The sequence below is a fragment of the Moschus berezovskii genome, chromosome 27 (assembly GCF_049115385.1).
Source record: "Moschus berezovskii isolate FMDL1 chromosome 27, NW_MosBer_1.0, whole genome shotgun sequence".
Classification (NCBI taxonomy): Eukaryota; Metazoa; Chordata; class Mammalia; order Artiodactyla; family Moschidae; genus Moschus; species Moschus berezovskii.
In genome coordinates this window covers 2,579,156-2,600,608 of record NC_142486.1, presented here as the reverse complement: position 1 = coordinate 2,600,608, position 21,453 = coordinate 2,579,156, and the positions used below count along the sequence as shown (strand labels likewise).

Here is a 21,453-nt window from a genome sequence, read left to right as displayed (position 1 = left end):
CTGGAGAGCCAGCTGAGCCACAGATTCCTGGCCGTGGCCCCGGAGGTGCCGGTCACTAGGCTGGGGTGAGACTCTGGGCATCTGAGTGTCTAGCAAGTATCCAGGCGATGCTGATGCTTCTGGTCCCCAGAGCATACTCTGAGCAGCTTTGCTCTAGAACCTCTGCATAGTACCATTCGAGAAGGCGTCAACCAGCAGCGTCACCTGGGAATGTGTTAGAAGTCTTGACCTCCCCAAACTTTACTGTTTAGAATAGGAATCGCCTAAATATCCTGCTCAGATGCAGAATTTGATAAAGCAGCCGTAAAGATGGAGCTCAGAATTTTGCATTTCTAACAAGCTCCCAAGACGATATGATAATTACGGTCCAAGGACCACACTTGGGGTTTGGGCTGATAATTTTCAGGGATGGCTACATAATAACATCACCCAGGTGCTTAGAAAAGGTCCTGAACCAGCCCCGGAGCATTCTTGGGTGTCCAGGGTTAAGGAGAGTGTCATACACTTAATGACACTTTTATTCTATTCTGTCACTTTCCCGATGATACTGTTAAATACGTTGGCCCAGCACTTCCGAGTCTGCTGTGACTTCTCCTTTGTCAGCGGGCCTCCCATTTCCACTGTCCGGCCCCTCAGGAGGGCAGCCGGCGGGCCGCAGCTCCACACCCCCGCCCCACCTCTGTCCGTCTCAACTCTCACTTCCAGACTAAGCACAGACGTCTCGCTGCCAGTTTCAGTGAACATGGGCTCCATCTATTCATGCCCATATCAACCATAAGAGGACTTTGAGAAACCATATCCCCTTGATCCCTTTCACATCTTTTAAGCTTACATTTTAAACGGTCACATTGAATCCAGGAGATGGGGAAGGACAGGGAAGCCTGGCGTGCTGCAGTCCATGGGGTCGCAAACAGTTGGACACAACTGAGTGACTGAACAACATTTAATTTCTAGTGTATTTTAAATAAAGCTTCAGATCACTCTTTCCCATGCACCTAAAAGGGACCTAGTGTCCTTTGTGAAATGATGCCAGCCTTCATTCATTTAAAAATCTCCTTTTAATGTCTGGAAATTTTATGTCACTCTTTTCTCCCCTTCAGTCCGCGACAGAGCTCTACTCGCTGTAGCGTGTTTTATGTTTGAGAGTCTATCACTGCATCGCACTTCTCAACATAAGAAAGGAGAGATATTTCATTTCCTTCAAACTCCTCTAATTCTAAAACTCTGTATGTCAAAAAAGTTTCTAGGTTGGTTATCCATTATAATTAATATTTAATAAATCATTACAAATTTTGAAAAATACTGAATATAAAAAGTAAAATTCTACTGGAGATGCCTCTCTTAATGAGATGAATGAGACTGGTCTCTTTTTAATTAGTTCATGTATTCATGGATGAATTACTTCCAGCTAAAATGAGAAAGCATTCAGCATCAATTTTATTCCCATTTTTTGTTTTTATAAATGTATGCACCGAGAAAACTTATTTTCATAAATAAGTAGGTGAGAATGGAAGTTTCGTTGTAACAATGTCAGTCACTTCTTTGACATTATTCCAATGGCTGTGCCCAAAGTCACACAGTAATTTATCATCGAACATTATTTTTCATGATCTATTGGCTGACAACTTGACTAGGCCCTCCTTCCATTTTGTTGAAAGCCACCCCACCTGCAAGAGGATCTCTTACCCAGTTATTTAGGGCATCTGCTTTCTCAGCACTGACCCCAGTGTTTGAACTTATCCTTCGTCCGACAAGTGGAGGGCTTGACAGTGCAGAGCAACGCACGGAAGAAAGACTAGCCTCTGGTCGGACGAAGCCTCTTCCCTTGTGCTGGGAGGAAAGCAGCTGAGAAAGGGAGGGGAAGCCCCGCTCCTTTGCTGCAGATGGTTCTTCAGGCAGATCAGCCCAGGATCTGTCCAGTCCATGCGTGAACGCGGGGTAGAAACCGGTCCCCGGAAACCCACCCATCTCTGGGGCCCTGGAGTAACTGAGCCCCGATCTGAGGATCCTGGATGGAGGTGAACCCCGCCAGTTAGTGGAGAGCAGAGGGCACCAAGCAGCCAGGCAGCAGGGACGCCTCCACTGAGCACTGTGAGATGCTCCCAGCCTCTCTGCCTGACTTCCGTTCACCTCTTTCTGATAAAGACTGGGCAGCGCAGAAGACATCCCGCTACGAGAAGGGCAGCAACCGGCGCCTGGCTGGCGTCCTTGTTGGGGCGGCCGTCCAGGACCACCGGGACAGGCGGGTGAGTGAGTGCCCAGGGGACTCGGGCGGCAGCCGCTCCGGCTCCCCGCTGTGTTGAGGGCATGTGGGTCCAGAGCTGCCAGCTCTTCAGTGTCCACGTGGAATCTTCTGGGTTTTTTAAGGCTGTTCACATTTCCTGAACAGGTCTCCCTGGGCCTCTGCTTGGGCAGAGCCTGCTCCTCGTCCCGGAAGTTGGTACGGTCCAGCCCTGAACAGAGTGGGGTCTGCTGACCCCAGGCACTGCTGTGCCCGTATCAGGGCGGCCTCCTCCCCACCTCTTGAGCTGGCGAACCCCTACTCAACCCTTGGTCTCAGTGAGCATCAGCCCCTCAGGGACCACCTTCCCAGGGTCCCCCAGATGGGGCTGGATGTCCACCTTGGGGTTTCCATAGTGACCTGGGCTTCTCTCTATTACAGCTCATATGCTTCTTTTAATCACCACCCTGGGCTTCCCTGACTGTCCAATGCCTAGCACAAGACTTGGCGCATGAGATGTCCTGTAAGGAACTGTAATAGGTCATCGGTCACTTGCCAATACCCCACACTGGCCGTGAGATGACCACTTCTTCGGGCGCCATTAACACAGACTATTATAGACCCTGGAGGTGCGCAGTGCAGCTGCCCCAGAGGAGTGACTGACCACCCGTCTTTGCCAACAGAAGCCCGCCCACGGGAAGCCGCTCTGCGGCTACAGAACTTCGGCGCGTGAACCTCAGGTGCGCACCCGCTCACACCAACAAGGGGGCTGGAGCCAGAGTGTCACTGGTCATGAGAAGCCCTCGACACTTCTACACAATTCCAGGGGCACACGGAGACCAAAGGCGGTGCGTGCAGGTGGCTTCAACGGGAGCCCTTCTGTACACAGAGTGTGATGTGTTCTCACAGAACTGTTCTGTCTAATGTACTCCCTGGACACATGCGGTTACCAAAATTAAAATACATCAAAATCAATAAAGTTAAAAATCCACTTGCTCAAACACTCTAGTCACATTTTGAGTACTCGATAGCATCCTGTGGGTACTGGCCACCACACTGCATGGTTCAAGTAGAGAGGACCCCCATCATCACAGAAACTGCCCATGGGTCAGAGCTCAGGTGCCCCCAGAGCAGTGGCGGGAGATTCAGAAACATTTCTCTCCAAAGAGGGGGTCTGTCAACACAAACCCCCGAATTCCTCAATAACGAAGAGACTTCTCTCACTCTGAAACAGTTGCCCGTCTCGCAGCTTTAAACCTGCAATAATTCAACATTCCCCCAAACAAAGAACAGTGTGCTCCCCGGGAAGACCCGAGCCCCCGCCTCAGGAGGAGGTGCTCAGCTAGGGAGACCGCTCCACTGGGGGAGGTGGCAACTTGTCAAACAGTTTCTGAGGTCAGAAAAGTTTCTCTCAATGCTTAAATACTGGTTCACGGGGTTTTAAGGTGTGGTGTGGACTAAAAGGGACCCAGGCAAGGAGCAAACACATCCCACAAATGGGGAGTCTGGACTCCTGACCTAAGACCTCAGGAAAGAAGCTACATGAGGGAGAAGAAACTGGGGTGGCTGTGAACTGATGGCCTTCCCCTCGAGGCCATATGTGCTGTGCTCAGCGGTGTCCGCCCTGCGACCCCATGGACTGTAGTCCGCTGGGCTCCTCTGCTCGGGGGATTCTTCAGGCAAGAACACCGGAGTGGGTTGCCATTTCCTTCTCCAATGTGTGAAAGTGAAAAGTGAAAGTGAATTCGCTCAGTCGTGTCCAACTAGTAGCGATCCCATGGACTGCAGCCCACCAGGCTCCTCTGTCCATGTGATTTTCTAGGCAAGAGTACTGGAGTGGGGTGCCATTGCCTTCTCCGTTTCTCTGTATAAGCCTACACTAATAGTCAGACAAGTAGGAACCGCTGTGAACTCTTCTCACAAAAAGGGTTGCTTCAACACACATCTCGCACATATTAATTTCATGCTAACCAACCCGAGGGCTTTCCTGAGCTCAGTTGGTAAAGAATCCACCTGCAATGCAAGAGAGCCCAGTTTGATTCCTGGGTCAGGAAGATCTGCTGGAGAAGGGATAGGATTACCCATTCCAGTATTCTTGGGCTTTCCCTGTGGCTCAGCTGTTAACGAGTCTGTCTACAATGTGGGTAGACCTGGGTAGGGAAGATCCCCTGGAGAAGAAATAGGCTACCCACCCCAGTATTCTTGGGCTTCTCTGGTGGCTCAGACAGTGAACAATCTGCCTGCACTGTGGGAGACCTGGGTTCGATCCTTGGGTTGGGAAGACCCCCTGGAGAAGGGAAAGGCTACTCACTCCAGGATTCTGGCCTGGAGAATTCCATGGGTTGTATAGTCCATTGGGTCACAAAGAGTCGGACGTGACTAGTGACTTTCACTTTCACTTTACCAACCCTACCTTTTAAAGCAGGAGAAGGATTAGGAAAGGAAGGGGCAGACACTCAGGATGTGGGGACGTCCACCTCCAACTTAGGACACCCAGGTGAAAGTGCTCGTTTGTCTCCTCCCAGCAGCGTGGGCTCCAACAGCAGAATCCGGCCTCCCTGGGTCACCAGCATGTAGTCAGGGGCCAGCACAGTGCTGACACTCACCAAGCACTGAATGAGCTCACGTGTGTTGACTGAACGAAACGATGGATGGATGGATGGATGGATGGGCATTCCGGAAGAACCTGGGATTTAACTACATGGTCAGGAATAGCTGAGAGCTGGGAGCACAGAAAGCAGCTGAGCTGACTTTGTCGGGAATTTAAGAGAAGAACAGACTCCGAGGCAGGAAGTAGGAGGACATAGGCTAATTTAATTTCCAAGTGACAATGTCCCCACCTGAGATTCTGTTCTCAGGGCCTAACTTCCTGATCGCTTTTTCTCCTGTCACCAGTAGCTGCATAACCTCTTGGAAGAGGGAGACCCGGGGGCCGAAAGAAGCCATTCAACAGAAAACAATAATTGAGGAGGTGCATGGGAGCAAGACTTCCATGTCAGGGCAGCTACTAAGTCAAGCAAAGAAGTTAAACAGTTAGAAGATAATCAGGATTTTAGAGTCATCCTGGACTGAAGATCATTCATCCAACCTTCTACTTAGCAAGGACTGAACGCTGAGAAGTGTCGGGAGAGAACATCTGACCGAAGGTGACAGTTAAAGTCACAGAATCAGTGAGTCCTCCAAGGAGAAATGAACAGCAGAAAAACGAACAAAACACTGCGCCCAAGGATGGGACAATGGAGAGGCCTCTCACGTCGGAGTGGAGGGAACCAAAGGAGCTGGAAACACCCAAAGACAAGGAGCCGGAGGAAAACAAGAGGACAGCGGGCAAGAAGGCGCCTGAGGAGCCCCAAGGGGCAGAGGTCAAGGGCAGGAGGGTACAGGGACTTCCCCGGTGGTCCCCTGGAGAGGAAGCAGCCTTGCAAGGCAGGGCACGTGGGTACCATCCCTGGTCAGGGAACCAGGATCCCACATGCCGTTGGGCAGCTAGGCCCGCCCACCACACCCGCGGAGCCCGTGAGCTGCGGCAGACAACCCCACACGGCAACAGAGGATCTGCGCCAAATAAATAAACCCTAAGGAAAGAAAGAACAGGAGAGGGCAGACAGTGGTCCACTGCGCAGGGTGAAGAACGGAGGCAATTACAGAGCCCCTATTACCCGCCACACACTCTGCGAGCCACGTGGAGAGACAGAGAAAGCCCCCGGCCTGGTGGACAGCACGTTCTCGGGAGGGAAGACAGTGCCCCTGGAGGCAGGAGGCGCGGGAGAGGCGGGTTTGAAGCCGGGAGAGCGGCCAGCAGGACGGCAGTCCCAGTGGTCCCCAGCCCCACGGGGCGCGGTCAGGCCCCAGACGTCCTCCCGTAACCACCTCACTGGTGCTGCGTCCCTCCACCAATGGGAGACAAGAGGACAGAGTTCTGCTAACAATGCTTCTCTGGCCCTGGAAGAGAAGTGTTCCATTTGGCATTTAACATGCTGTATCCTCAGCATTTGCTCATGGATCTGCCTCTCCTCAAGAAAGCGAGCTCAGGAAGGGCAGGGACCATGTGTCCTATTTTTGGGGGCCACATATGGCAGCATGTAGGATCTCAGCTTCCTGATCAGATCAAACTCACGGCCCTTGCCCTGGGAGTGTGGGGTCTTAACCTCTCTGGACTGCTGGGGAAGTCCTAAGAACCATGGGTGTCATTCATTCATTTAATTTTCTCAGTGTCAAGTATAACGCCTGGTAGATATTAGGTGCTCAGTGCTTTCTGAACAAAATACCAGGGAGGAAGTCCGAAGTTCTTAACTGGGGGTTATACATTTTGGAAGAAAAGTGAGAAGCCAAGACACGATCCTGCAACACTTCTGACTGCTCCTCCTCAGGTGTTCAGCACTGAGCACGGGGTGACTCCGGAATGGCAGAGGATGCCAGCTGCTCCCGCAATGATGGTCCAGCTACTGACAAAATTAACAGACAAAATTCTCTGTGCATCCTGAGTGTTATCCCGGGCCAGGGATTCAAGATGTCTAATGACCATCTGGCCAGCAGGGTAGGGGTACCAACCAGTCAGCACTGAAGCCAGTGGGGGCACATTGGTGTCCCACCCAGTCCCTCAGGAACAGATTTCAGAGGCAGATTCAGCCCAGCTGATCTCAGCGCCAGGACAGACTTCAAGAGAGCAGAACTCCGGCCTTCATCTTTGTAAGAGCATGGTCACCGTCACAATGCTTTTAACGTGGTGAAAACGAACAGAGGGATGAAAAAGACTCTAACTACTGCCTGTTCATTTTCTATTTCTCTGTGATGGTAACATTTTTTGCAAACGCTTTTCTGAGGATGTTTTCCTCTGCTGTGTTTGGTCTTCCTGAGTAAACCACTGACACTTTCTAAAACGAGCTATTAACCAAAGCGCAGCCTGCCTGTATGGTTTTCATACGTGGGACGCTCTGACTGATGAGGGTGCTTCCCAAAGTCTGGAGGAATGGAGAGGGAGCAGGCTGAATTCTGGAGCACATTAGTGCGGAAACCCTCCCAAATGAGAGCAGGCCGTGGTGTGATTCAGCCCTGTCTGAATTAATACAGCCAGTGAGTGACACCCTGATGGGGAGATATGTTAGCGTGTGGACAGTCTTTCAAGGGAAGTGAAGGGAGCTGCGGGGAGAGGGCCATTTAATACCAGCTGCGATACAGTTCAACGGACTCCATTATCAGCAGAGCAGGCAAACAGACAAACAACCCACCCACGGGGCCAGCTGACTGGGTCGCCACTGCCGACTCACCTCTCCTGGAGCTCTAACCCTACTCCCGGGTCCAGGGTGGGGACCAAAGTGAAACATGGTCATCCTGTCCCCAGAGTTTTTGCTCTTCTGGGTTTCATTTGTGTCTTGCTCCCTGGGAAAACCACACAGTGCATCCTTCAGGCTCCCCAGATGGCCATTCTCACCTGCAGCTAAGATGAACCAGAAAACCCCGAGCTCACATATCTGTGATCCTATAAAACGACAGCAAAGAGCAGTCCTTGGAATCCACCTCAAGAAGCTGCGCTTGCCTGACGTTCCTGGGCCAACAGCAAGTCACACTGACCATCAGAAGTCACGCTTCTCACACTCGCGGATGCCCTGCTTTGCCGGATATCGAGCTACACAAGGCTCTGAGAGTGGGGACTGACTTGTGCCAAGCAGGATATTCCTCAAGATCATGAGAGCTGAGGGGGCACAGGCAGGATAGTGGCCTGAAGCAACAAAGAATCACGCGCAGAGACCACCGCTCAGGGCTCACCAGTTAGAACACAGAAAGGGTCTGTTTCTTAAGATCAGTTTCTGGCTCCTATTACTTATGACATAAATTCCATCTTTTTTACATCTCAGATACAAAGTGTTCTTGGAAGAGCAGGGGAATCTGGCACTTTGCATCTGGTAATGGCCTTTATAGCAGCTAAGTGGCCTTTCTCTTTAACAACATTTTACCTGATTTTCTTAAGATTTGATTTAATATTCTCAGCCACCGTGTAAAGATCTACAATTTTAATTACCTTCTGTAAGAGCCAAAAGAACATGATTTATTGTGATCAGTAATAAAACATTATGACTAAGCGGTAAAGGTAGATCCGAGCTGTTATCAGAAGATGACCAAACATCAGGCTGCCTACTCAAGGCAGCAACCAGATTAAGGCCTTTCAATACGATTTTACACATTGAAAACAATTCTGCTATCTAAATAATCTACAAGCTGGAGTTGGAAAACCTTAAAAAGGCCTAAGGAAGAGAAGCTAAACAGATGTCTCTGAATTATCAGATTCCGAATATTGAACTCATTCATAAAAAGAAATGGTCCTGGGAAGTGTGTGTCGTTTTTTATTCGACAACTGAGAAAACCACATTTGCAACTAACAAGTAGCTCTGAGGTCTCATCTCAGATGATAACTGTGACTTTGCTTGGGGTTTCCCCAGACAAGCTGGACAAAAACTAGCTGTTAAGAGTTCATAAATGACTGCACGGAAAATTCAATTTTCCATCCCCTTTGTGTAGTCTAAAAACTCCTTATCTTTGGTCAGAACTAGGAAGGTACTTACTGCATAAGTACACAGTAAGTTAAAATGTTATAATGTTGAGTTGCTCTCCAAATGTTATTAAGTTTTGAAATGTTATGTTTGCATATTATGAGCCTATAGTGAAATGTTCTTCAATTCTCAGTAACCTAAATTTCGGATGTGGCTGTTGGCTAGGGTTAAGACACTGGAACCCAAAGTCAAGGGTAAAAGTCGTTAGGGGTACTTCTATTGACAGCTCTCCAGCTGCCTCAGGAGTCGTGTGTTTAAATATCTGGCTATGGGGACTTCCCTGGTGGTAGAGTGGATAAGAATCCACCTGCAAATGCAGGGGACACAGGTTCGATTCCTGGTCTGGGAGGATCCCACATGCTGTGGAGCAGCTAAGCCCGTGTGCCACAGCTACTGAGCCTGTGCTCGGGAGCCCGCGCTCTGCAGCAAGAGAAACCACTCAGTGAGAAGCCCGTGCCCCACGGCCGAGAGTCGCTCCCAGTTGCTATAACTAGAGAAAGCCTGAGCGCAGCAATGAAGATCCGGTGCCATCAAAAAACAGACACAGATCTGAATATAATCGCCTGAAGTGGCATGGTTACTAAGGGGGGCAGGAGGAGAGGGTTTTTGGAGAAATTCTTAAAGCTGAGTTTTGTGGAAGAGTCTGTAAAAAATCTGATTAGGCAAATCACCGCCTAATTCATTTGTGCCCTTAAATAGCCATGCTATCATCAGGAGAAGTAAATGAACCCTGTGGCTCATTTACTGCATCTGGCTGCTCAGGATCTGCTTGGGGAATGGACTTCCCACACGTGCCGCCCTCACGCCCGAGGGGGCGTCTCACTCACTCACTCTGCACAATGCACCCCAGTGGGTCAACAGGAACGCTTGGGAAGTGGGGGAGCAAAACCGTGCCTGTGGGAAACACACCGAGACCAACCACATGCCACCTGACAGCCCACGTGGGTCTCACGTGTTACTGAGGAAACACCCCTGCTGAGCTGTCAGGCGCTGTGATTCATCGCCCTGATGCCCAGCCTCATCTCCCACGACACCCGTAAGCGCACCTGTGTCCAGGTGAGAGGGGTCTAAGTCCAGGCCGCCCAAGCCGACCTTAGCCTGTTGCAAAACGGGGCCAGGCTCCACACTGCGTCTGCTCGGACAGCACACGGGCTTTACCTGGACTGAATGGTTAGTGGAAGTGGTTCTGGCGTCAAAACAGAAGCTCTCGCTTTTTAAAACACAGCCTCCTCCTCTGCTCCTGACAGAGAACCTCCAGACCAGGGGGTGCTGCCTCGGGGAGCGGCCACTTTGCCCGCGCGTGTAGCCTTTTCCTGGGCTCCCCGCCTCAGAACACAGCTGACACCAAGGGCCCGGCCCAGCCTCCCTCCTAGAGGAGAAACTAGGGTGTCTGGGAGTCAGAGAGACCCTGACTTGAACTCTCAACTCTCCATTTAACTCCTCGTGCTTTCTGTCAACAGCCTAACTTCTCAGGGCCTTAGCGCCCTCAGCTCTGAGATGGGTGGATCGTTAACTCCCGGGGCGGATGTGGCTTTCAGGAGGAAAATGTATGTGAAACTCCTATCTTTATCTCAAGGAGCATGAGTGCCCTTCCACCTGTGCCCTTGAGGAGTCACTCAACAGCGTAAATTATCACCGAATCTGATACAGCTTAGAGAAGTTTTTGCTGCTATATCACCTAAAGGAACTTTTTAAAAATGACGTTATCATTTCCATAGCATAAGCTGATATCTAAAGTTTTTAAACACAGATTTGAAGGAGTATAAAGACTATAATTTCTGGTATATTTTAATATTTTAATGTTCTAGTATATTTTAATAATATAAACCATTGCAGTATTCTGTTATATGTATCCAAAGGAACCTAAATATTTGATATAGTCTAACTACTATTGCCTAGAAAATCCCATGGATGGAGAAGCCTGGTAGGCTGCAGTCCGTGGGGTCGCTAAGGGTCGGACACGACTGAGCGACTTCGCTTTCACTTTTCACTTTCACACATTGGAGAAGGAAATGGCAACCAACTCCAGTGTTCTTGCCTGGAGAATCCCAGGGATGGGGGAGCCTGGTGGGCTTCCATCTATGGGGTCACACAGAGTCAGACGCGACTGAAGTGACTTAGCAGAAGCAGCAGCAGGTCTAAGGATTTGATACACACCAGCACCCATTCAAACAATTCATGAACAAGCTCTAATTTTCAATAGTCAGACATTTTCCATTTCTAGTTTCCTTTCTGAATTTGTGTTTCCATTATATTCCTCCAACAGAATTTTATCCTAATTTATTATATTTAACGATTAAAAGTATTTTATTGATCACCCTATCACAGCCTCTGAAAAACTACGTATGTAAATTTAAAATTTCCCAGCAAACAAAGGCCTCTGGAGTTTAAAAAGTCTTATGCTCTAAACTGAGCTATTGTTACAATTATTCCTTGCACCCCCCCAAAAATACATGTATAACAAAATTTAATGAATATTATATATAAGAGAAAAAAAACCACAGGACATGCATGAGATGGATAGCAAGGTTTACCCTCATTCTAATCCTACTCTTCCTTTTATAGAAATAACTGCTGGGAAATTTTGCTCATATAAAACAGCAGATGAAAATGGAGGGAATTTTGTTGTAGAAATATGGCTCAATTGTTTAAATTCCTCTGAGTATACCAGAAGTCACAGAGTAATTTATTAGATATGTAGACTACCTTTTGTTCCGATAACAAATTAACTCTGCAATCTCAGTGCTTAGCACACAAAGTTTTGTTTTCCGCTGGTGGTTGTTTAGTTGCTAAGTCGTGTCTGACTCTTTTGTGACCCCATGGACTAGCCCGCCAGGCTCATCTGTCCATGGGATTCTCCAGGCAAGAATACTAGAGTGGGTTGCCATGCCCTCCTTCAGGGGATCTTCCCGACCCAGGATCGAACCCGTGTCTCCTGCTTTGGCAGGTGGATTCTTTACCACTGAGCCACCAGGGAAGCCCTTTCCCACTCACAATGAGTCTCACGCAGCTGGGGAGACTCCCCAGGGCTGTTCTTTCCATGCACTAATTCAGCCTTCCCTGCGGGCGGCTCCACTGTCTCCACGTGGCCCCACCATGGTGGGCCCCACAGGGGAGGGGGAGCGTGAAGGTGACCTGCCAGCTCTTAAACACATGGCCTGAAGCGATCGCCCCTTCCACTCACTTCACTGAGCAGAGAGAGGCAGTCCCCAAACTGCAGGTCTGGAAATGCCTTCCCATACTGAGAACAAGCGGACTTTCTGTCACTTGGCGATCGATCACCGAAGATTACTTATAATAAAGTGTGAGCTGACAGTGCCTTTGGGTTCTGCCTCATTTTGTAGACAGCAGGGAATTGAAAACACCGGATATATAAAAGGATTTACTTCCCAGCTATTAGAGTACTTCACTCTCTCAGGTCTGACACCGATGTTTAGAATTACCCCTCTGTTTGGCACCTGGAGTTTGTACCGTCAGATGACGCCTGTACCAAAGATTCAGGAAGAGTGGGACACACGCCCATAGGAGAGGGACAATGCTGAGAAGAGTCCCCCGACACTTGGGGCATCCTCAGTGTCTTGTTTTTATTTTTAACTTTTAATTATTATTGTCAGCCATGCTGCGGCTTGTGGGATGTTAGTTCCCCAACCAAGGTTCGAATCTGGACCCAGGCAGCGTGAACACCGAGTCGTAACCACCGGACTACCAGAGAATCGGTCCCCAGGATGATCTGATCTTTACAAAGAGGTGAGGAAGCGGTTGGAAACAGCTGCCCTGAGAAGCACACAAGACTGCTCAGCCACTTGAAGATCTCTGTGCAAACTGAGGGCGTCGTGGCCCATGTGAGGAGCACTGCTTTGGGACAGTGGAGACGCTGGGCACCCCAGATGTTCTTGAAAGCGAAGGGCAAGTTACAACTCATGCTTGAACCCAACACCCCAGGATTTACCAAGGACAGAGTTAGACTGAAAGAAGCCACAGCGGGGGAAAAGGACAGCTTGGGATGAGAAAAGATGGGAATCCGATGGAGAGAAAACGAGTAGGTGACAAAAAAAACAACCCAGCTTCGTCTTGTGCTCGTGGGGACAGAATCAGGGCCTCGCTATGTTTAATCGCTTTGACCTTTAATTCTCAAGTCTGGCTGAGAATCTCCAGCCGTACGCGTATTCCAAACCTCATCCACCACCATGGACACATACACCAGAACTGGCATTTTCACTAGTGTTTTTGAACTGGAACCATAAGGAAAGAACTAATCGTCAATGCTGTTATGCAGATGGGGGTCTACCAGTGGGATGGCCCACCACACACGGCACACAAGCTGCCCCAAGGCAGATCTAAACACTCTCAGTTTCAAGACTGACAGGATGCCTTCATATACCCATTTGCTTTCAGAACCTTCTAACGGGCCGCGGTTTCACCTTTGCCTGGTAGGTGGATCTATGTATTTGTGTATTTTTAACTAAACTAACTCTGATGGGGAGACAAGTGGACACAAAGTACACCTTGGGGGCAGTCACAGGTCTGAGTTACAAGTCTAGCGCAAAGGAGCCACAGAAACACAAACGGCAACATGGACACCCCAGCTCTTCCAGCCACGCTCCAGGACACACTGCCCTCTGCCATCAGAGAACTGAACATCGCCAGGGGGACCAGGCGAAATATGGGTTTCCGTTCACCAAGTGTACACCGTGCCCTGAGACACGAACGACAGATGGAATGGCGCCGTCGTGATTCGCAGGATGCTCAGGATGCCGTTCTCTTCACCTTGCTGTACTTCATCTTTTGGTGTGATGCACGCTCTCGCTTCAGCACAGCTAGTATGCACACATCGGGCTGCAGTCCATGGGGTCACTAAGAGTCAGACTGGAGTGACTGAGCACGCGCAAGCTCAACGATTAAATTCCACTGTGAAGCACACTTTCTGCTTTTATGTTTCTGAACATTCTGGCGGTGAGGTACCATGGAACCTATAAAATCATCGTTGGATCTGAAATTGGTTGTTTATAATAAGACACTACCTCCAGATTACTTTCTAAAAACATTGCAAATCGTTCCTATCACTTTGGGCATCCAGCCCATGTCAAAGAACAGGTGAAAGGCGTATGCTGGCCCCCTCTCTCCCTGTGATGTTAGAGGCATGAAGAAAGTAAGACAGAATTTTATCCAGGCACACGAAAAACATGCTGTACAGGGCAGGCCTCTTGGACGAATGTTCGCAGACATTCTTCTCAGGAATTCACTTTCAACTACAAACCGTATATGAGGTCTGCAGTTAAATTAGCATTATAGAGGACAAAAGAATGTTAAGTGGTCTTCAGAATTAAAAGCAAGGGTTTGCCAGCCTCAAGGAGGATCAGTTGAAATGATATCCTATCAGCAAATGTTGTTTGAAGAGGAGACATTAAAATGAGAGAGGTGAAAAAAGCAGGAAGGAGAGAGGCAGTCATTTCTTTTCTAACCTAAGCTTCGTCCCCAGCAGAGTCTCATTACGCTGGACATTCTGAAGACTAGGTCAGAGCTGATGATGTGTCTAAGGCACATATGATGGCGTTTAAACCATAATTGGTTAATCACTGTACAGAACTCGTCTCATCTCCTAAACTGTCTTTCCTTTTTTAAAAAAGAAACCCTCATTCACAGATTAATTCAGTTTGGAAGATCTGATCCACACGAGTTAACTCCATGTAAAATCTTCAAAGGGAAAACCGAGCACGGGTTGACAGGTGTATGAAGCCTGCCTGGGCTTGACCTCAGAGTGGAAACGCGTCCTCTCAGGTGAGCACAGCCCATCCTTTTCCTGGCGAGCACCTGAGCTGTGGGAGCCGGCCATGAAACATTCATACAGGGTGCTTCAGTGGTCCACCCATGTCCTTAACATCAGCTGGCTTCAGGCCACACGAAAATTTCAAAGTGAATCCACCCCGAGGTTGCAGCAGGCTTTCCCCGGGAGCAGGGGTGGACAGCCAAGAGACGGCCTCCCCTTCCCGGCAGGTGGGAAATGCCTGGCAGGACACGGTGACTTACCCTCTTAACCACATACAGGGGGAGGGCGGGGAGCAGCGGGGGTACCACGGTAGGGCTGCAGGGCCATTAGGATTGCCGTGCTGCTCAAAATTTTATTTTTAATCTCAACCTTTTTGCTTCCATAAGCTTCCAGTGTAGCCAAAATATTCAGCCACTGAGAAGGTGGTGAGGTGTGGGGAAACACGTCGTCTCCTGACGGCCGGGTGATAGGGGATCGCTCACTTGGGTGGGTCTAGGCAAGGCTGGCCCGGGAGCTGTTCCAGCTAGACCCCAGGCTGTCCCAGCAACAGGAACAGTTTAGTACGACGACTGCAAACAAGAGGTGGGCTGCGTGGCTCTCTCCACTTTTAAGTTAATTACAGTGCAAACCACCAGGAATTGAATTGCCAGCAGCCTACCACCTTGATCAGATTCACTACAGAAAGGTTCCCTACTTTATCCTCCTGATGCCAAGGGAAAATTTATCATCGTTAAATGATAATTGGCTGTAATATCTTTAGATTCTTCAGAAATGCTGGCTGGCAAGTTTCTAAAATTTTTCATCAATCTTGTTTGGTGTTTTTAAGAAGCCTACATCAGAGAAAAAAAGAGGTCGAGGTCTGAAGAACACACTGCATCTTACCGTCTGCGTGAACAGGTCTCAAGAGTGTTCCACAAAAAATTTATGGAGTTTATTTTTTCTATAATTTTAATTTTATTCATTCTTTATTTATAATTCCATAATAAATGCGGCGGAGGTGATGCACCCTCCATAGTTCACATGGGGCTGGCAGGGGAGTCCCAAACGACATTCTCCCCATCCCCACAGTGTTCCCCACAGTCCAGAGAGGAGAAAAATTTAAACAGTCACTTTTGGGACTTCCCTGGCAGTCCACTGGAGGTCCAGTGGTCAGGACTCCATGCTTCCACGGCAGGGTGCGTGGGCTCAGTCTCCGGTCAGGAAACTAAGATCCCACAAGCTGCAGAGCACGGTCCAAGATTTTAAAACAGAAATAAATAATAGTAAAAATAAATGAACAAGCAACTCTGGGGTTTTCTGCAGATTTATCAAGACTTCTGATCTTTAGAGGTTTTCCAAATAGAACTCCAGTGAGAAAATGCATGATTGGGTGCCGTTTAACTTTTAGGGAAATCGAATATGTCAACAGGCCAGTTCACTCAAGAATTAAAACAAGATTGTCTCTTCAATCTCCTTACTTGTCACGTTCTATCTGGTCCCCATAAAGAGCAAAGAACACAAAAGCGGACAGAATGCAGATCTTCTCCTCAGATTTAAACAAGTCTGTCTACACCATCACCTCCTTATAGCTCACCTTCTACACATTTTACCTGGTGCCAACAAAAAGATAAAAATACACAGGGGAACAAAATGCAAGGCAGTTAATTATAATATTTATGAGTTGCATCTAAAATGCTTCTTGGTTAGACACTGAAATTATTTAAAAATTTACATATTCCAATTATCTAAGGCATGGGACTGAGTTAGTGCGGCAACCTGCAAATCCACTGCACTGGCTTCATTTTCTGACCCTGCAGGACACTACGAGGTGTGGACTGTCTCATAACTCTGCGATGTTAGCATCAAGTTAACCAGAATATTTGTGCAGTCCCCACCCCACCCCAATAGACTAAGGTCAATTTTTTTGTTTCTGACTCAGAATTCTACTAATCTGACCTATTTTTATTAGCCTTGTATGTACATTACAATTGAGTGTTGAATCAGATTTGCTAAACAGAATAAATGGCTCTAATGATACAAGTTGGAAATAACTAAAGTTATCACAGTCTATTTAAGAACACAGTTTCCATCTTTTATTATTAGTATTGAAAAGTCTTCATAAATCACATTCTTTTACTGCTGTGATTCTTGGTTCAAGGGGCCCTTTAAACAGCAGAGCAACCTGGACTGGATGTTGTGAGTCCAACAGCGAATCAGGGGACACAGCTCTCCACAGCCTTGAGAGGCCCCGCTGAAGGCCAGACCTGTACCATCTGTGGTCTGGAGCTGAGGACTCAACTCCCAGGAATCACGGTGCTGACGACAGGGTGGTGGCCTCCTGGGAGCACTTCCGGGCATGTGCAGGGGCAGGTGAACGCACGCTCGGTTAATGCCCTGCCTCCTGACTCCGGCGCCGGCTACACTCTCCCAGAAACTGTGCTGGGCCTAAAGCAACTGCATCGCTGAGGACCAGGAGAGGCAGACGCTGTGGCTGAGCTCGCCTATGAAACAAAACCACCTGAAGGGGAGAGCCATTCCTCCAAGGAGCTTTCTAAAAAGATGAAATCTACCACTCTACAGACAAATTCACTTACCTTGCCCCGTTACGGCATGACCATAGTACTCTGAAATTTTCCACGGCCGTCTCCCACCTGCGTTTTCTCAACAGCACAGTCCCTGCCTTTCCGACCAAGAAGCTTCTCGCTGCAGACATCGGCGGCACTTCTGAGACTTACCTTTGATCTTGTTCGGCTCCAAGTTCTCACTTCTCATCATTCCCCCCTCCTCCGGCAATCAGCTCTTGCACGGACAATGTTTGGAGCCTTCTTTCAAAGGCCAAATATGTAAACTGCTGCTGCTGCTACTGCTAAGTCACTTCAGTCGTGTCCGACTCTGTGTGACCCCATAGACGGCAGCCCATCAGGCTCCCCCGTCCCTGGGATTCTCCAGGCAAGAACACTGGAGTGGGTTGCCTTTTCCTTCTCCAATGTGTGAAAGTGAAAAGGGAAAGTGAAGTCGCTCAGTCATGTCTGACTCGTAGCGACCCCACGGACTGCAGCCTACCAGGCTCCTCCGTCCATGGGATTTTCCAGGCAAGAGTACTGGAGTGGCTTGCCATTGCCTTCTCTGAAATGTGTAAACTAGGTTGCCTCAAACTAAAACTTCCTTAAATAAACTGAACATTTAACTGTGACATGTGTGTATTTTCTTCATGATCCACACTTTCAGTTATTCTTAAGATACACTCCTAATTTTACACAACTTAATATATACATTTTCCCAAAGGTTTTTTAAAATTAAAGTGAAAGAACACAACCTGTGACCCAATCTCGTCCCAAATAAGTTTCATGGATACGAGTCCTTATAAGCCCAAAGATGTTCTGTTGTTAAAAATCATATACATTAACAGAGTACCAAAGCAAAAAAAGTTTTTTTCTTTAAGTTCCCCCAAACAAATAAGATCTTGCATTTAGAATTACTGGTCAGGTTCACACTTCCTGCCAGTCACTTCAAGGAAAGCAGCTGCAGACGCTGGATCGACCCTGACCCATAACCACTAGCCAGAGAGGCGAGCCTTGCTGGGCTCCCCCGTGCTGGGGGCTGCGCCCCGCCCCGCCCCGCCCCGCCCCCGCGGCTGTGGCACTCACTGGCTACGCTCAGGTGCACGGGCGGGCTGGTCTTGTTCTCTCCGTTTCTCTCGTTGACTGCCTGCACGTAGTAGGCCCCCGCGTCGCTGGCCGCCGCCGCCAGGATCACCAGCTGGTTCTCCAGTGTGATGGCTCTGCGTCAGGGAGAGGGAGGGACAGGGTCAAGGCCCATCCACAGCACTTCTTTGCAAAGCACGTTAAGTCACCAGGCCAACTGTGAAGGAATGTCCACAGTTGGGTTTTGTTTTGTTTTTTGTTGTTTAGGTTAAAACGAGATCTGGAAGGACAGAAACGAATCCCCAGGCCGACCTGAGGAATGAGGCTGAGGCCAGGCCTCCTCAGGTCCAATGATGCACTCGCTCCTGTCGGGCAGGGGTCTGGGAGTCCCGGACGCCACCTCCCCCGGTTGTGGGAAGACGGCCTTTGGAACATACACACCCAGGGCCTGTCACACTCAGAGGTTCCTCTGGGAATTCGTGACGAGACAGGTTAGAAGAAACTCTGGAGGAGCTGGCCTCTCTCCTTCAGGCAGTGTTATCTGATCACACTGGACCCCAAACCCTGGACCCCCTGGGATTTACTGTGACTCTCCACTCCCAGGGAGCCTCCTTAGAGCCAGTGTTCCTCTATTTCCAGAGCCTTGCGTAGAAGAAGAGTGGCCAGTGGGCGCAGTGCTGACCCTGCAGCTCAGTCCCCCCATAACTGCTAACCCCAGGGCTGCACAGCCTCTCCTGTGCTTTCTCCCCAGGCCCTCAAGTGCAAACAAGCACTCAAGGCCATCACCCCTGAGTCCTCACATACTCCAATCCTACAGTGGAAAGGAACAACTGGACACATCTGACCCGCAAAGAGAAGGAATGAGAGAACCAAGGATCACAGGTTCAGTTGTTTGTCCAAGGTAACACAGAGGCATCACTTGGCCGACAGACGTCCATCCAGTCTAAGCTACGGTCTTTTCAGTGGTCATGTATGGATGTGAGAGCTGGACCATAAAGAAGGCTGAGCCCTGGAGAATTGATACTTTCGAACTGGGGTGATGAAGAATACTCTTGAGAGTCCCTTGGACTGCAAGGAGATCCAACCAGTCCATCCTAAAGGAAATCAATCCTGAATATTCATTCGAAGGCCTGATGCTGAAGTTGAAGCTCCAATACTTTGGCCACCTGATGTGAAGAGCCAACGCACTGAAAAAGACCCTGATGCTGGGAAAGATTGAAGGCGGGAGGAGAAGGGGACGACAGAGGGTTAGATGGTTGGACGGCATCACTGACTCGATGGACATGAATCTGGGCAAGCTCTGGGAGATGGTGAAGGACAGGGAGGCCTGCAGTCCATGGGGTCCCAAAGAGTCGGACACGACTGAACGGCTGAACAACAGCCAAGGTAACACAGCAAGGTGGTGATTCCAGACTGAGGACTAAACCTTCTCACACGCAGACAGGCGCCTGCCGACCACACCCCAAACACAGACCTTACCCTCACCGATCTAAAAGAAGACGAGAGGCAATAAAGACAAACACTTCATAAATCTGAGCGGCCTTTCACTAAATGGGTGTGCTTTGCCATGAATAGTTCTGTACTCTTTTTACTAGTTAAGGAGGTTGGGAGGCGGTAAGACCCTGTGCTAAAAAACAAAAAAGCAAAGGTAGGTCTGCTGAAGAGCGCTTTCTGCACAGTCTGAGCACCGAATGTCCTCCAGCCTACACCCTCATGGTCGAAACACTAGAAAAATCCTGGGACGCCGGAGTGGATTGTGTCACCTCCCACAGCTGTGTGACTCCATGGTGAAGAGTTTTATTTGTTCGCTTTTAATCCTACATAGTCACAGCCCTTCCAGATTCAGGGAAACGGGGATCTCTCTTCCAGTAACATCAAAAAACATGCAAAATAAATAACTTCCCATGAGAAATTTTAACATAACAATCATCTTTTTCTTCCTGCTACCTCCAAAATCCTTTTCCAAAATCTCTTGATTTTCAGACACTTTTTAAGATTATCTTAAGAAGTTACTGCTTATTCAGGGTTCCCATAGGATATATTAGATTTGAGATCTCTATGACTAACTTACCCCATTTCTCATTTAAGAAAATTTCCCTATTAAGAAGTTTTCAATTTTTAGTCTCATAAAAATATTTCACAAAAGCTTTACTATAATTATTTATAACTCCTTTACAGATTCCTTTATAGAACCATGGAAATTGTTCCATTTTATTTTAGTATATGTTACACTGGCACCTAAAATTAAATACGAATTATTTATCACACATGAAGTTTCACATTTAATAGTACAATTTAAAAACTGAATATATCATAACTTTTTCCTTTAACATCTGATTTTTGCCATAGTAATTTCAAATATGCCTATTATTCCTCAGAATTATTCTCCAAAATATATCCATTAATTCTCTGTATTATTTACAACATTGTTTCAAGGGTACGGAAAATAAAAAAGTACATAAAGAATAGAAATATTAAAGTTTACGTCTATTGTAATTTATATCTATAAGCGCATTTTTTCTTCTAGCTTTAAATTTCTGTAGTAAAGTCAAAACTTGTGAAGAGAAATCTATCGCCAAAAAGAACACCACAAGAGTTCCCAAACTTTACAGAACATTAAATTAATAAGGGTCAGTTCCCCAGAAGACTTTATCCCTGCCTATTCAACTCTTTCTGAACAGAGCACTTATATAAAAGGAACTGATTTTTAAACAAAAACTGAAATATCTAACAACATTCAACTAATGCACAATTCTGGTGATGGTTGTAATGCTTAAGAAGAAGAGCGCCTTTAAAGACGGTGGAGCGGGTACCAGGCGTGCACACTCTGGGCCCTCTTTCCCGGGATACCCTGAACTTGGGGTGTGCCCAAGCCTCCCTAGGCAGCCACGTGATGCTCCCAGCAGCAGCCTTGCCAACCTGGCTCCGTGAAAGACAGTGAGGAGCTGCCAGGGCACCCGAGCTCCCAGTGAGGCCAGTGGAAGGACTGTGTGGGGGCCGGTCAGACCTCTGCTGCCCCGGGGGCTGCCGGCAGCCGCCCTTCCAACCCCGAGAGGAGGGAGCACGTCACCAAGTCAGGAGGAAGGCCGGAACCGTGAGAATCGGCAAGCTAGCCCACAGCCTGAAGGTGAGGACGAGAAAGTGACCGGTGTGATCCTTCAATGCGGCCCTTACACCTGTTCATAAAGCACTCAGTGGTGGCGTGAGGTCCCCGGGGGGCGGACGTCAGCGTCTCCCCACACCCCGCCCGGGGACAGCGGCTCTGTGCCGAGAGGCCCAAGCCACTCAGACGGG

General features: G+C 48.5%; 1 protein-coding gene across 5 annotated transcripts in view; it reads right to left on the bottom strand.

Moving 5' to 3' along the window:
* The window catches only part of SDK1 (sidekick cell adhesion molecule 1), a 728,747-nt gene that overhangs the window by 266,000 nt on the left and 441,294 nt on the right, over positions 1-21,453 (bottom strand). For all 5 annotated transcript variants that reach the window (XM_055410401.2, XM_055410402.2, XM_055410400.2 and 2 more), the window contains exon 5: positions 18,163-18,296. In XM_055410401.2, coding sequence (XP_055266376.2) covers positions 18,163-18,296 — 134 coding nt within the window. The remainder of the gene's footprint in view (positions 1-18,162; positions 18,297-21,453) is intronic.